We start from the raw sequence: 14,360 nt of genomic DNA on the forward strand, positions 1-14,360 counted from the left end.
TGTGGCTGGAGAGGGCACAGGTGCTAATGGGTGAGGGGTGGCAGATGTATCTGTCCTCTCATCCCTTGTCAGTCCACCAGGGACGGAGACCTGTGGGCCCTGCTGAATGGGGTTCAAGCTTCCATCTCTGTCCCCAAGTGGTCCAGACCAGGACTGGGCTCAGGAGAGGATCAGGCCTGGGGCGATGGTCCCCAGTGACACTCTCTCTTACCATCTAGTCCAGGCTGGAGCCGCTTCCTTCATCCAATCCTCTGTTTTTTTTTTTTTTTTTTTTTTTTTTGAGGCAGTGTCTCTCTCTGTCGCCCAGGCTGGAGTGCAGTGATGTGATCTCAGCTCACTGCAACCTCCGCCTCGCAGGTTCAAGCAATTCCCCTGCCTCCGCCTCCCGAGTAGCTGGGATTACAGGTGCACACCACTGCGCCCAGCTAATTTTTCTATTTTTAGTAGAGACAGGGTTGCACCATGTTGGTCAGGCTGCTCTCGAACTCCTGACCTCAAGTGATCCTTCCACCTTAGCCTCCCAAAGTGCTGGGATTCCAGGCATGAGTCACGGCACCCGGCCCTCTGAATCCATTTGTGGGGCTCATGTCACCCTGCCCACCCCTGGCCACAGCATCGTCCCAAGCTTTGGTCATTGGAGATGCGTTTAGGCCCAGGAATTATCAGAGTGGGTGAGGGTGGAGCCTTGAATGGGGAAATGGATGAGGGTGAAATGGCCAGCAAGACGGTCAGGAGGCGTCTTCTCCAAGCAAAGTTGTTGGCTGAGATTCCTCCTCCTGAGATTCTGGACAGGGTTTTGGGGTTCATTATGGTAGGAGTAGATGTCAGAGGGGTTCCAGGTGTGGCTGAGCTCATGTGAGCCCCAGTGGCAGCAAGTCTCATCCTGGCAGTCCCCGGCGATGGCGGAAAGGATGGATACTGCACTGGAATGCGCCACCCCACGCCATGTCATGAGCCCATGAAATATCCTGAGTGCCGGCCCCCTTTTGTTTTATGCAAATAAGATGCCAGATGGGCAGGGGGATGTTCCAAGCTTCCGATGTGGTCCCCTGTGGAGGCTCCTGAGTCTCAGGGTTGGGACAAAGATGGGTGAGCAGGTGTCTAGGATGGCCCTGAGATGCCTGGAGACAGTGGGGTGAGGAGTGGAGCAAGCCACCCCAGGTCTCTGGCCCGGATGTCAGAAGCCCCATGGGCTGTGACATTGGGTGCACGTGTCCTCAGATGCAACAGTGAAGCCTGGAGTGCCGAGGGTTAAAGGGAGGGGCTCAGGCCCCTCTGAGCTTCTCACCTCTGGTGATAGGTCCTGCTCCAAACCAGCAGGCTGCTGTCTCCATCACCTGCCTTGATGTCCGTGGAGGTCCCTCTATCACCTCAGCCCTGCTGTCCATGTCTCTGCCCAGCTGCCTGACTGAGTCCCCTTCTCTCAGCCCAGGCCTGTTTCTAACACAGCAACACACCTCCTCCATAACCACAACCACCATCCCATGCAGGGGGCTCATAGCAGCGGGTGGGCAGCACCCCTAGCCGGGGCACCCTGGGAGGAAACCATGATCGCCAAGTACAGTTGTGCAGGTTGCTCACTGCACAAAGGTATTGGGCCAGTGAGATGAGCAGGGGTTGAAAACCAGTCCACTCTTTGTTTGTCAAATGTGTCCACTGGGAGAGGGGATCTTTTTCCAATTCACATGAAGACTCTGTCCTCTGGCCAAGTCACATGCATATGGGGCAACACGAAGTCCACTTGCAAGGGCCCCTGGGGACTAGCAGTGTGGTGGCCAGAAGCCTCCTGCTGGGCTCCATGCAGGTTCATGTCCCAGGTACGTGCATCTCTGTCTTGTCCCCCACCTTACCTCCCTATTCGTCCCTCTGCACTCTGCCTGAATGCAGAGCAGGAGAGGTGGAGCTGGGATCTGGGCTGCGGGCCCTTTCTTCTCTCTGCAGTCTGAGTCTCATCACCTCCCACCTCTGCGCCACTCCTCTTCCTGATCTTGGTACCCTGCACTAACGCCCTCTCTTTGAATGGGTTGTTGCTCTCAGCTGCCCACTGCTGGCTCCCATCTGCCCCTGTGGATGCTGGAAGCCCCTCCCCTGCCCAAACAGCTTCCCTGGAAAAGAGGCAAAGCCTGGAGTTCCAGTTTCTCCTGGCCTGAGCGATGGCCTCAAGCAAGACCATAGCAAAAGCTGTGGCCTCTGTGCAGGGTTAGAGCCTTGCAGCTGCTCTCTGATCTTGCACCCTACAGTGCCCATCCTGGGGGTGCATCAGATCAGAATTACAATAAAATCCCCAATAGCCATTGCTGATAGAGCACATTCCGCAAGCCAGGAGCTTTCAAGTGCTTTTCTTTTTTCAGATGGAGTCTCACTCTGTTGTCCAGGCTGGAGTGCAGTGGCGAAATATTGGCACACTGCAACCTCCACTCCTGGGTTCACGTCATTCTCCTGACTCAGCCTCCCGAGTAGCTGGGACTACAGGTGCCCACCACCATGCCCGGCTAATGTTTTGTATTTTTAGTAGAAATGGGGTGTCACTGTGTTAGCCAGGATGGTCTCAATCTCCTGACCTCGTGATCCACCCGCCTCAGCCTCCCAAAGTGCTGGGATTACAGGCGTGAGCCACCACGTCCAGTCTATTTTTTTTTTTGAAATGGAGTTTTGCTCTGTCACCTGAGCTGGAGTGCAGTGCTGTGACCTCGGCTCACTGCAACCTCTGCTTCTCAGGATCAAGCGATTCTCGTTCCTTAGCCTCCCGAGTAGCTGGGATTACAGGCATGCACCACCACACCCAGCTAATTTTTGTATTTTTAGTAGAGACGGGGTTTCGCCATGTTGGCCAGGCTGGTCTTGAACTCCAGACCTCAGATGATCCACCTGCCTCGGCCTCCCAGAGTACTAGGATTACAAGTGTGAGCCACTGTGCCCAGCCTGTTAATACTTTTGTAAGTAAATGCCATTACTCTTTTTTTTTTTTTTTTTTGAGACAGAGTCTCGCTCTGTCGCCCAGGCTGGAGTGCAGTGGCCAGATCTCAGCTCACTGCAAGCTCCGCCTCCCGGGTTTACACCATTCTTCTGCCTCAGCCTCCCGAGTAGCTGGGACTACAGGCGCCTGCCACCTCGTCCGGCTAGTTTTTTGTATTTTTTAGTAGAGACGGGGTTTCACCGTGTTAGCCAGGATGGTCTCAATCTCCTGACCTCGTGATCCGCCTGTCTCGGCCTCCCAAAGTGCTGGGATTACAGGCTTGAGCCACCGTGCCCGGCCCATTATTCCTCTTTTATAGATGGGTAAACTGAGGTGCAAAGTTAAAGTAACTTGTCCAAGGTCATACATTTAACAAAAGTCAAAGTTACTTTTGTTTTTAATCTTTAAAAGATAAGGACTCAGCCTGGGCATGGTGGCTCACGCCTGTAATCCCAGGTAATTGAGAGGTTACGACATGAGAATCACTTGAACCCAGGAGGCAGAGGTTGCAGTGAGCCAAGATCACACTACTGCACTCCAGCCTGGGTGACAGGGTGAGACTCCATCTCAAAAACAAACAAACAAACAAAACAAATAAAAGATAAGGACTCTTTCTTCCCCTTGTCTATATTTTTGTTTTTGTAGAGATGGGGTCTTGATATGTTACCCAGGCTGGTCTTGAACTCCTGGCCTCAAGTGAAGTGATCCTTCCACCATGGCCTCCCAAAGTGTTGGGATTACAGGCGTGAGCCATGGCACCTGACCTATCTTTTTTTTTTTTTTTGAGACAAAGTCTCACTCTGTCGCCCAGGCTGGAGTACAGTGGCACGATCTCGGCTCACTGCAACCTCCGCCTCCCAAGTTCAAGCGATTCTCCTGCCTCAGCCTCCCGAGTAGCTGGCAGCTGGGATTACAGGTGCCCGCCACCACGTCTGGCTAATTTTGTATTTTTAGTAGAGATGGGGGTTTCATCATGTTGGTCAGGCTGGTCTCAAACTCCTGACCTTGTGATCCGCCAGCCTCAGCCTCCCAAAGTGTGGGATTACAGGTGTGAGCCACTGTGCCCAGCCAGTTCTTTTTTTTTTTTTTTGAGGCGGAGTCTCGCTCTGTCACCCAGGCTGGAGTGCAGTGGCCAGATCTCAGCTCACTGAAAGCTCCGCCTCCCGGGTTTACGCCATTCTCCTGCCTCAGCCTCCCGAGTAGCTGGGACTACAGGCGCCCGCCACCTCGCCCGGCTAGTTTTTTGTATTTTTTTAGTAGAGACGGGGTTTCACCGTGTTAGCCAGGATGGTATCCATCTCCTGACCTCGTGATCCGCCCGTCTCGGCCTCCAAAGTGCTGGGATTACAGGCTTGAGCTACTGCGCCCGGCCTCTTTTTTTATTGAATGTTTTTAATTTTTTAAAATCCTGCCTCTAAGAAAGCTTTGGCTTGACTTTTTCTTTCTTCTTTTTTTTTTTTTTAGAGACAGGATCTTGCCCTGTCACTCAGGCTGGAGTGTAGTGGCTTGATCATGGCTCACTGCAGCCTTGACCTCCCAGGCTCAAGCAACCCTCCCACCTCAGCCTCCTGAGTAGCTGGGACTACAGGCACAGGCCACTACCCCTGGCTAATTAATTAATTTTTTTTTTTTTTTGGTATTTTTTGTAGAGATAGGATTTCACCCGCTTGCCTATGTTGGTCTGGAACCCCTGGGCTCAAACAATCTACCTGCCTTGGTCTCCCCTTTTATAGGGGTGGGGTCTTGTTATGTTGCTATGGGCTGGTCTTGAACTCCTGGCCTCAAGAGATCCTTCCGCCTCAGCCTCCCAAAGCACTGGAATTACAAGCATGATAATGTTATCACCTCTCACATGTGGACAGAAGTTTCTGAATAAGTATCCTGGCCAATGTCATACACTTGGTTTTCAGGATCTGTCCTAGGCAGCTGGTCCCAAAGTCAGCCCTTAATCCTCACATCACTCTGCCTCTCTGGGGTGGTGGGGTAGGTACATGCACACCTGTCCCATCTCAGACCCCAGGCACTGACCCTATAACCAAGGCCCTGCTCTCTGGATGCTGCCAGAATGGCTCTGGTGACCCCAAACCTCACAGATGAAGAGTCAGAGGACGTGGGGTGGTTCTTACCTTGACACGTGTTCTCGCTCTCATTCTTGAATGTTTTTGCCCCAGAAACAAGCTCATACCCCGGGTTGCACACGCAATGGTAGCTCCCTTCCGTGTTCCTGCAGTCCGAGAATTTTCCGCAAGACACTTTCGACGGTGACGCACACTCATTGATGTCTGGAACACAACAGGACAGGGAGTCACCTCCCAAAGATGTGAGTTCCGTCAGGGCAGAGACCCCCGTCCTGACTCCCCAACATGGGGCCTGCTGCTTAGTATCTTTTGGAAAGAATCCTAAGTTGCACTGCACAGGCTGTGCTGCAGCTGGAGCAAGCCATTCCTGAAGACCACCCTTGAGCTCAGTTCTTTGGCTGGCATCCTAGATTTGGACACAGTGAACACAGCTGAGATGGGGGATGAACAGGAAGCTCCACATCCCCATCCCCAGTCTTTTTGTAGAAATTTAAACCCCATGGCGGCCGGGTGCAGTGGCTCACGCCTATAATCCCAGCACTTTGGGAGGCTGAGGTGGGTGGATCCTCTGAGGTCAGGAGTTCGAGACCAGCCTGGCCAACATGGGGAAACTCTGTCTCTACTAAAAATACAGAATTAGCTGGGCGTGGTGGCGCATGCCTGTAATCCCAGCTACTCAGGAGGCTGAGCCAGGAGAATCGCTTGAAACTGGGAGGTGGAGGTTGCAGTGAGCCAAGATCAGGTCACTGTACTCCAGCCTGGGAGACAGAGTGAGACTCTGTCTCAAAAAGAAAAAAAAAAGGCAGAAAAAACTCATAGCCAGAATGTACCCCTCCCCAGTCTTAAGGGTAAACTGAGGCACAGATTCCAGTTTCCTGAGCTCCCAGCTTCTCTCTCCCCAGGAAGCCACACCTATTCACTTCATACTTCTCCCCCTTCATATTTTTCCCTTATTTCCCCCTTCATTCCTCCCTCCCTCCCTCCCTTTCTTTCCCTCCCTCCCTCCCTCCCTCCCTCCCTCCCTTTCTTTCCCTCCCTCCCTCCCTCCCTCCCTCCCTCCCTTTCTTTCCCTCCCTCCCTCCCTCCCTCCCTCCCTCCCTCCCTTTCTTTCCCTCCCTCCCTCCCTCCCTTTTCCTTTCCCTGAGACAGATCTCACTCTGTTGCCCAGGCTAGAGTGCAGTGGTGCAATCATAGCTCACTGTAGCCTCAAATCCTTGGGCTCAAACAATCCTCCCGCCTCAGTCTTCTAAGTAGCTGGGACTCCAGATGTGTGCCACCACGCCTGGTTATTTTGTGTATTTTTCGTAGAGACAGGGTCTCACCATGTTGCCCAGGCTGGTCTCAAACTCCTGGCCTCAAACGATGTGACCACCTCAGCCTCCCAAAGTGCTGGGATTACAGGTGGGAGCCACCGCGCCTGCCCTCTTTGTCTTTTCTCTGTCCATGATGATAGTCTGGAATGTGAGGCTGTGGCCCCTAACAACAACCTCTTTCCCCCACTGGCACTGGGCAATGCCTCATAATCTCGATGTACCCTGCGCTGCCCTCAAGCCTCTGTACCGTCACAAATCTCTGTGGGGGAGGTGAAGATCTCAGATGAAGAGCTGAACCCTGGATTGCAGCGACAGGCGGTGGCGCTGACACACGAGGAGTTCTCAGGGCACCACCGGGCACAGTCTGCAAGAGCAGGGAGCACAGTCAGAAGGTGAGGGGCAAGGGGATACACAAAAAGGGGCACTGAGGGAGATGGGCAGGGCGCTGAGTTTCCCGTGCACGAGGCCTCTCTTTCCCTGGGATGAAGGGGGATGGGCGGGGTCCAGGGCCCTCCCCAGACTCTGGCTGTGGACTGTGCTTTCTGCTTCCCAGCAGACTCACCCCCGAGTCCTGGGTTTCGGCTCCCAGCAGAGTCAGCCAGACACAGAATGCTGCAACAGAGAAAGGAAAGGGGATCAGAGGGAATCCCAGGGTGGGAAAGGAGGCGTAAAGGTGATGCATTTTGGGGGAGGAGGATGCTGACCCCTCTCAGGTTCAGATCCTGCCCGTCGTTCAAACAGAGTGGGCAGATGTCACGTCCCACTCGGATGCTCAAAGCCAAAGAGTCTGTCACCCTGTCCCCATAGGGGCTGTTTTTTTTTATTGTTTTTGTTTTTGTTTTTGACACAGGGTCTCACTTGGTCACCCAGGCTGGAGTGCAGTGGTGCAATCATAGCTCACTGCAGTCTCCAATTCCTAGGCTCAAGCAATCCTCCTGCCTCAGCCTCCCAAGTAGCTGGGACCACAGGTGTGCACTAAAAAAAATTTTTTTTTTTTTTTTGAGACAGAATCTTGCTCTGTTGCCCAGGCTGAAGTGCAATAGTGTGACCTTGCCTCACTGCAATCTCTACCTCCTGGGTTCAAGTGATTCTCCTGCCTCAGCCTCCCAAGTAGCTGGGATTACAGGTGCCCGCCACCACACCTGGCCAATTTTTTGTATTTTTAGTAGTGACAGGGTTTCACCATATTGGCCAGGCTGGTCTCGAACTCCTGACCTCAGGTGATCTGTTTGCCTCAACCTCTCAAAGTGCTGGGATTACAGGCATGAGCCACATTTCCTGACTCAAAAATTTTAAAATAATTTATCATGCCAGGTCAAAACATTAAAAATACTTTTTTTTTTGTTTTTGAGACTGAGTCTCACTCTGTCGCCCAGGCTGGAGTGAAGTGGCATGACCTCGGCTCATTGCAAGCTCCACCTCCTGGGTTCACGCCATTCTCCTGCCTCAGCCTCCCGAGTAGCTGGGACTACAGGCACCCACCACCACACCTGGCTAATTTTTTGTATTTTTAGTAGAGATGGGGTTTCACTGTGTTAGCCAGGATGGTCTTGATCCCCTGACGTTGTGATCCGCCCGCCCCGGCCTCGCAAGTGCTGGGATTACAGGCATGAGCCACCGCACCTGGCCTAAAAATAATTTTAAAAATTATTTTACAGACAGAGTCTTGCTCTGTTGCCCAGGCTGATCTTGAACTCCTGGCTTCAAGCAATCCTCCCACCTCAGCCTCCCGAGCTCGGCTTGCGGGTGGAGTTTCAGGAACTGAGAAGTAGGGAAGGGCCATGAGCCTGGAGGGGGGTCTCAGCTCCAGCTGCCACTCTTCCCACCTGGGGTGTGTGGGGAGTGGCTAAGAAAATAGACAGTTCAAATCCCAGACAGTGGGCCTCTCTGCCTCAGTTTCCCTCTGTAGAACAGGGATGATGATGGCACCCACTCCCCAGTGTAGTATGTGTGGGAATGAACCACATGACTGCTGTCTGGTGTGCCTGAGCATTTACTGCCATCTTCATTTCTTCTTCTTCTTCTTTTTTTTTTTTTTTTTGAGACAGAGTCTCTCTCTGTCTCCCAGGTTGGAGTGCAATGGCACAATCCTGGCTCACTGCAACCTCCACCTCCCGGGTTCAAGCAATTCTTCCGCCTCAGCCTCCAGAGTATCTGGGATTACAAGCACCCGCCACCAAGCCTGGCTAATTTTTTTGTATTTTTGTGGAGATGGGGTTTCACCATGTTGGCCAGGTTGGTCTTGAACTCCTGGCCTCAACTGATCCTCCCGCCTTGGCCTCCGAAAATGCTGGGATTACAGGTGTAAGCCACCGCGCCCAGCCTGCTATCTTCATTTCTTTTTTCTTTTCTTTTTTTTTTTTTTTGAGACAGAATCTTGCTCTGTTGCCCAGGCTGGAGTGCAGTGGCAGGAACTAGGCTCACTGCAAGCTCCGCCTCCCGGGTTCACACCATTCTCCTGTCTCAGCCTCCCGAGTAGCTGGGACTACAGGCGCCTGCCACCACGCCCGGCTAATTTTTTTGTATTTTTAGTAGAGACGGGGGTTTCACCGTGTTAGCCAGGATGGTCTCGATCTCCTGACCTCGTGATCTGCCGGCCTCAGCCTCCCAAAGTGCTGGGATTATAGGCATGAGCCACCGTGCCCGGCCTCTTTTTTTTTTTTTTAAAGACGGAGTCTCGCTCTGTCGCCCAGGCTGGAGTGCAGTGGCCGGATCTCAGCTCACTGCAAGCTCTGCCTCCAGGGTTTACGCCATTCTCCTGCCTCAGCCTCCCGAGTAGCTGGGACTACAGGTGCCCACCACCTCGCCCAGCTAGTTTTTTTTGTATTTTTTTAGTAGAGACGGGGTTTCACCGTGTTAGCCAGGATGGTCTCGATCTCCTGACCTCGTGATCCGCCCGTCTTCACCTCCCAAAGTGCTGGGATTACAGGCTTGAGCCACTGCGCCCGCCTTTTTTTTTTTTTTTTTTTTTTTTTTTTTAGATGGAATCTTGCTCTGTTGCCCAGGCTGAAGTGCAGGGGTGCAATCTCAGCTCACTGAAAGCTCCACCTCCCGGGTTCACACCATTCTCCTGCCTCAGCCTCCAGAGTAGCTGGGACTACTGGCGTCCGCCACCACGCCTGGCTAACTTTTTGTATGTTCAGTAGAGACAGGATTTCACCATGTTAACCAGGATGGTCTCCGTCTCCTGACCTCGTGATCTGCCTGCCTTGGCCTGCCAAAGTGCTGGCATAAGCCACTGCGCCCGGCCTGCCATCTTCATTTCTTTAGGTAAAAATGAAGACGTGGTAGGGCATGGTAGCTCAGGCCTGTAATCCCAGCACTTTGGGAGGCTGAGGCAGGCGGATCACTTGAGGTCGGGAGTTCAAGACCAGCCTGCCCAGTATGGTGAAACCCCCTCTCTACTAAAAATACAAAAAATTAGTTGGGTATGGTGGCAGGTGCCTGTTATCCCAGCTACTTGGAAGACTGAGGCATGAGAATCACTTGAACCCGGGAGGGAGAGGTTGCAGTGAGCCGAGATCATGCCACTGCACTCCAGCCTGTGTGACAGAGCAAGACTCTGTCTCAGAAAAAAAAAAAAAAAAAATGACGGCGTTGGATCCCCCAGGCTCTAAGATGCCCTGGACCTCCACACTTCCTCCAGGGACACAGGTGCATACACACCACACCCACAACCGCCACCAGCCCTGGCGGTCTGTCCTGGCACCCAGTGGTGATATTTCACCCCCTGGGCGCCCTCCCACAGGAAGACACTGTGGCCGCCTGTTGGGGTGCACATGGAGTGGCGGTTCCCAGCGCTCAGGGAGTTCCCCCTCCCAAGCCATGTCCTGGGGGACCCTCCTCAGATCACCAGGGGATTCAGAGATGGGGACCTAGGGATCTCCTTGCTGTTCATCAGAGAGATAGAGACAAAGAAGCAGAGGTGGAGAGAAAATAGAGATTAGACAGAGACAGAGAGAGACAGGAAGAGAGACAGAGGGAGAGAGAAAGAGAGAGACAGAGAGAGAGAAAGAGTCAGAAAGAAAGAGAGACACAGAAAGAGAGACAGAGACACAGAGAGAGAGAGAGAGACAGAAAGACAGAGAGAGAGAGAGAGGGCTGTGCATGGTGGTTCACGCCTGTAATCCCAGTACCTTGGGAGGCTGAGGCGGATGGATCACCTGAGGTCAGGAGTGTGAGACCAGCCTGGCCAACAGAGATACTGAAACCCCATCTCTACTAAAAATACAAAAATTAGCCAGGCGTGGTGGCACGCACCTGTAATCCCAGCTACTGGGGAGGTGGAGGTAGGAGAATCGCTTGAACACAGAAGGCAGAGGTTGCAGTGAGCTGAGATCCTGCCACTGCATGCCCGCCTGGGCAACAGAGCGAGACTCTCAAGAAAAAAAAAAAAAGGAAAGAAAGAAAAAAGAAAAGAAAAAAGAGAGAGAGACAGAGAGACAGAGGGACAGAGAGGAGAAAGGAGACAGAGCTGGAGAAAGAGAGAGAGTGAGACAGAGGAGCAAGAAGACAGCTAGAGAAAGAGAAGACAGAGAAGACAGAGACATGGAGAGATGGAGAGAGACAGAAATTACATGGCGAAAGAGAGAGGTGGAGAAACAAGGGGCCCATAGAAAGCAGGAGAGGAAACAGGAGGAGATGGGACAGAGAGAACAGTGGGACAGAGAGAGAAACAGCAAGGAAGAGAGAAAACCATGAGAAAGGAGGGTGGATGGAAACAGAAGGGAAGGGCGGGGGAAGGGAGGGCGTTGGGATCTGAGCAGCAGGTGGGGCCCACGGCGGGCTGGGGGGGACGTCCAGTCCCTGCCGATCTGGGAATCCTGGGGACCCCAATAATCTGGGAGACCTGAAGGGAGGTGTCGGGCAGAGGGATGGGGACCAGGACAACGGCTGGGCATGAGTCACTTCCTGGGCCTAAGGGAAGGAATGACTCACCACTCATTTGCCCCAATTCAACCCTGGAGGAGCTCCCAGGGGAATTTTGGGGTCTGTTGTTGTGAGCAAAGCTTCAGAGGGCGGGTGTTTGGGGTGCGGATTGGAGGTCCCCTGACCACTCAGCCCCTGTGTTCAAATTTCGTACCCCTTAGGTGGGTGGAAGGCACAGATCCCCACTCCCACCTCCACACTCCTTCCAGCTGGGTTAAACCCCGCTGCCCAAGCCCATGCTCCCCGCTTCTGTCAGGATTCTCCTCTTCCTCCTCTCTGGCCACAGGGCTTGGCTAGTTCCTCCCTCAGCCAGAACCCAGTTCCTCTTTGCAGAACAGACCACAAAATGACCTCCCCTGGCAGGACAGGATCTAGGCAGATTCATCTCCAACTCCCAAAGCCCCAGGTAACTCCTTTAAAGCTCAAAACCACTCTAGGAGGCAGGGGCTGTGTTGATGCCCATTCTACAGATAGAGAAACTGAGGCCTGGAGCCCAGAAAAGGATCAAGAAGAATCCAATGAACAGAAGAGCTGGGGAAGGAGGAATTGAGGGATTGAGGTTCCCAGGGCCCTGGGCAGGGTTCCATTGTGCCCCATCCCCTCTGCATGGGCTGAGTTCTCTACTCCCACCGTGAGGCTACAGGGCCTGGCTGCCTCCATCTGGGGCCTTGGAAGTTGCCCAAACAGAAGCTGGGAGAGAAGCTGCTGTTCTGGTTTGAGTTTCATCTGGTTTGCATTCTCTGGGCTGAGCCCTAAGCAGTCAGTTTCCTGCATAGAGATCCTGGGGTGAGGGGCGGGGCAGTCACTCCTCCTTTAGGCTTCCTCCTAAGGACCCCCAGACAATTCCCCAGACCTACCAGCATCTTACCATAATTTAATAATCATCATAATTTATTATTTATTCACTTATTTTGAGATATGGTCTCACTGTCGCCCAGTCTGGAGTGTAGTGGCGTGATCTCGGCTCACTGCAACCTCCACCTCACCTCCCAGGTTCAAGTGACTCTCCTGCCTCAGCCTCCCGACTGGCTGGGATTATAGGTGCCTGCCACCATGCCCAGGTAATTTTTGTATTTTTAGTAAAGACAGAGTTTCACCATGTTGGCCAGGCTGGTCTCGAACTCCTGACCTCTGGTGATCTGCTGGCCTGGGCCTCCCAAAGTGCTGGGATTACAGGTGTGAGCCACTGCACCCGGTCTTATTATTTATTTATTTTTTTTTTCGAGATAGGATCTTGCTCTGTCACCCAGGCTGGAGTGCAGTGGTGCAAACATAGCTCACTGCAGCCTTAACCTCCTGGGCTCAAGGGATCTGGGTCCTCCCACCTCAGCCTCCTGAGCCACTAGGGCTCACTAGGACAGGCACATGCCACCAAGCCCGACTAATTAAAAAACATTTTTTTTGGCTGGGCATGGTGGCTCATGCCTGTACTCCCAGCACTTTGGGAGGCCGAGGCGGGTGCATCACTTGAGGTCAGGAGTCTGAGACCAGCCTGGCCAACATGGTGAAACCCCGTCTCTACTAAAAATACAGAAAAAACAACAACAACAACAACTAGCCGGGCATGGTGGCAGGTGCCTATAATCCCAGCTACTCGGGGTAGGGGCGCGAGGCAGGAGAATCGCTCAAACCCAGGAGGCGGAGGTTGCAGTGAGCGGAGATTGCACCATTGCACTCCAGCCTGGGCGACAAGAGCAAAACTTTGTCTCAAAAAAAAAAAATTTTTTTTTTTTGGTAGAGACAACATCTCAATATGTTGCCCGGGCTGGTCTCCAACCCCTGGGCTCAAGAGATCCACCTACCTCAGCCTCTCAAAGTGCTGGGATTGCAGGCGTGAGCCACCGTGCCCAGCCAACACTTTTAAAATGCTGTTTACCTAATTCTTACTGTGAACCAGGAATAGTTTGTGTCCTAACTCACTCAACCCTTAAAACAATCTAAGATGGAGACGGGTTGTGCTCCATTTTATAGATGAGAAAAGTGAGGCGCAGAGGCTCTCTGACTTGGCCCGGGTGACACAGACAACCAGGGCGTGGAACCACTGGGAAGCCAGGTCTTAGCAGCTGCCCCCACCAGGTGTGCCCCCAAGAACCCCAAGGTGGGCTCTTGTCTCTTGCTTTCGAGCCCAGGGCGGGGTGCTGAGCTGACACCTGCCACCTGGGGCTGGCCCAGGGAAGCTGTGTCCCTGTGGTCCGGGAAGTTCTGGGTTTTGCCCCAAATGTCATTTCTTCACTCTCTTTGTTGCTCTGTTGCTTAGGCAACGAGTTACCCTGATAACCGTTACAGTCACCTTGGGTGGGGCGGGAAAGGGAGTCCCCGGGAAGTCACAACAAAAATCAAATTCAAACCCACAGCCAGCCAAAGTTCTTTCGATCCACAGCTGAGCCCCAGCCAGGTCTGCGGGGAGCAAGAACTGGGGACTCTGGGGCTGCCCCTGCTGCTGAGACTGCGAGGGACAAATTGGGGGTCCCCTGCAGTGGAGAAGTCCTGGCCTCTAGCTTCCCCACCCCCGCCCATGTCCTTCTATGCGTTACATTAAGCACGGCGGCTCTCAGGGTCCCAGCACTCACTTTTTGCCCCTTTCCTTCCCCCGTGCCTCAGTTTCCCCTCTTAGGGAGCAGATGCCAAACTGGCTCCAGTAGAAAGCTTGAGGATACCTCCGGCAGAGTAGCAGGCTCCGAGCGCACCCTGGAGTTCCTGCCGGGCTGTGGGGGTGTCTAAGCACAACCAGCCCCTCTCCCCATGTGCCGAGCGTGCCTGCTTGACCATGTGGCTTCCTCCGTCGCAGGCCCCACAGCCACCAGCGGCGCCTCCCGTTTCTCAGACGCAGCCAAAGGTACCGCTGGAGCTTCCTCGCCCCTCCCAGCGGGGCCCCGAAGTACTTACCGAGAAAGAGGCGGCCTCCCATGGTTCGAGCTGCCGGCAGGAGCGGCAAGGGAAAGAGTGAGTGGGACAGGTCTGTCCTGTCTCCCAAGCCGGGCAGCTCTGCGGGCTGCCCCGTCTCCTCAGCCTGGGTAGCTGTGCGGACTGTCCCGAGGCCAGGACTTTATGAAGGAGGTGGGGCGGACAGCCGCTGGCCCAGAG

The 14,360-nt window shown here is 53.6% G+C and overlaps 1 protein-coding gene across 3 annotated transcripts in view; it reads right to left on the minus strand.

Annotated features, from left to right (window-relative positions):
- The window catches only part of ADGRE5 (adhesion G protein-coupled receptor E5), a 28,682-nt gene extending 14,322 nt beyond the window's left edge, over positions 1–14,360 (minus strand). For 2 of the 3 annotated variants that reach the window (XM_033199596.1, XM_033199595.1), the window contains exons 1-4: positions 14,163–14,359; positions 6,906–6,959; positions 6,595–6,711; positions 5,083–5,238 (exon numbers count right to left, since the gene is read on the minus strand). In XM_033199596.1, coding sequence (XP_033055487.1) covers positions 5,083–5,238; positions 6,595–6,711; positions 6,906–6,959; positions 14,163–14,184 — 349 coding nt within the window. In that variant the 5' untranslated portion in view covers positions 14,185–14,359. Of the gene's footprint in view, positions 1–5,082; positions 5,239–6,594; positions 6,712–6,905; positions 6,960–14,162 lie in introns of all 3 variants that reach the window. The other variant, XM_033199593.1, reaches the window with a different exon arrangement.

This window comes from Trachypithecus francoisi, unplaced genomic scaffold (genome assembly GCF_009764315.1).
Source record: "Trachypithecus francoisi isolate TF-2019V2 unplaced genomic scaffold, Tfra_2.0 Lachesis_group5, whole genome shotgun sequence".
Lineage (NCBI taxonomy): Eukaryota > Metazoa > Chordata > Mammalia > Primates > Cercopithecidae > Trachypithecus > Trachypithecus francoisi.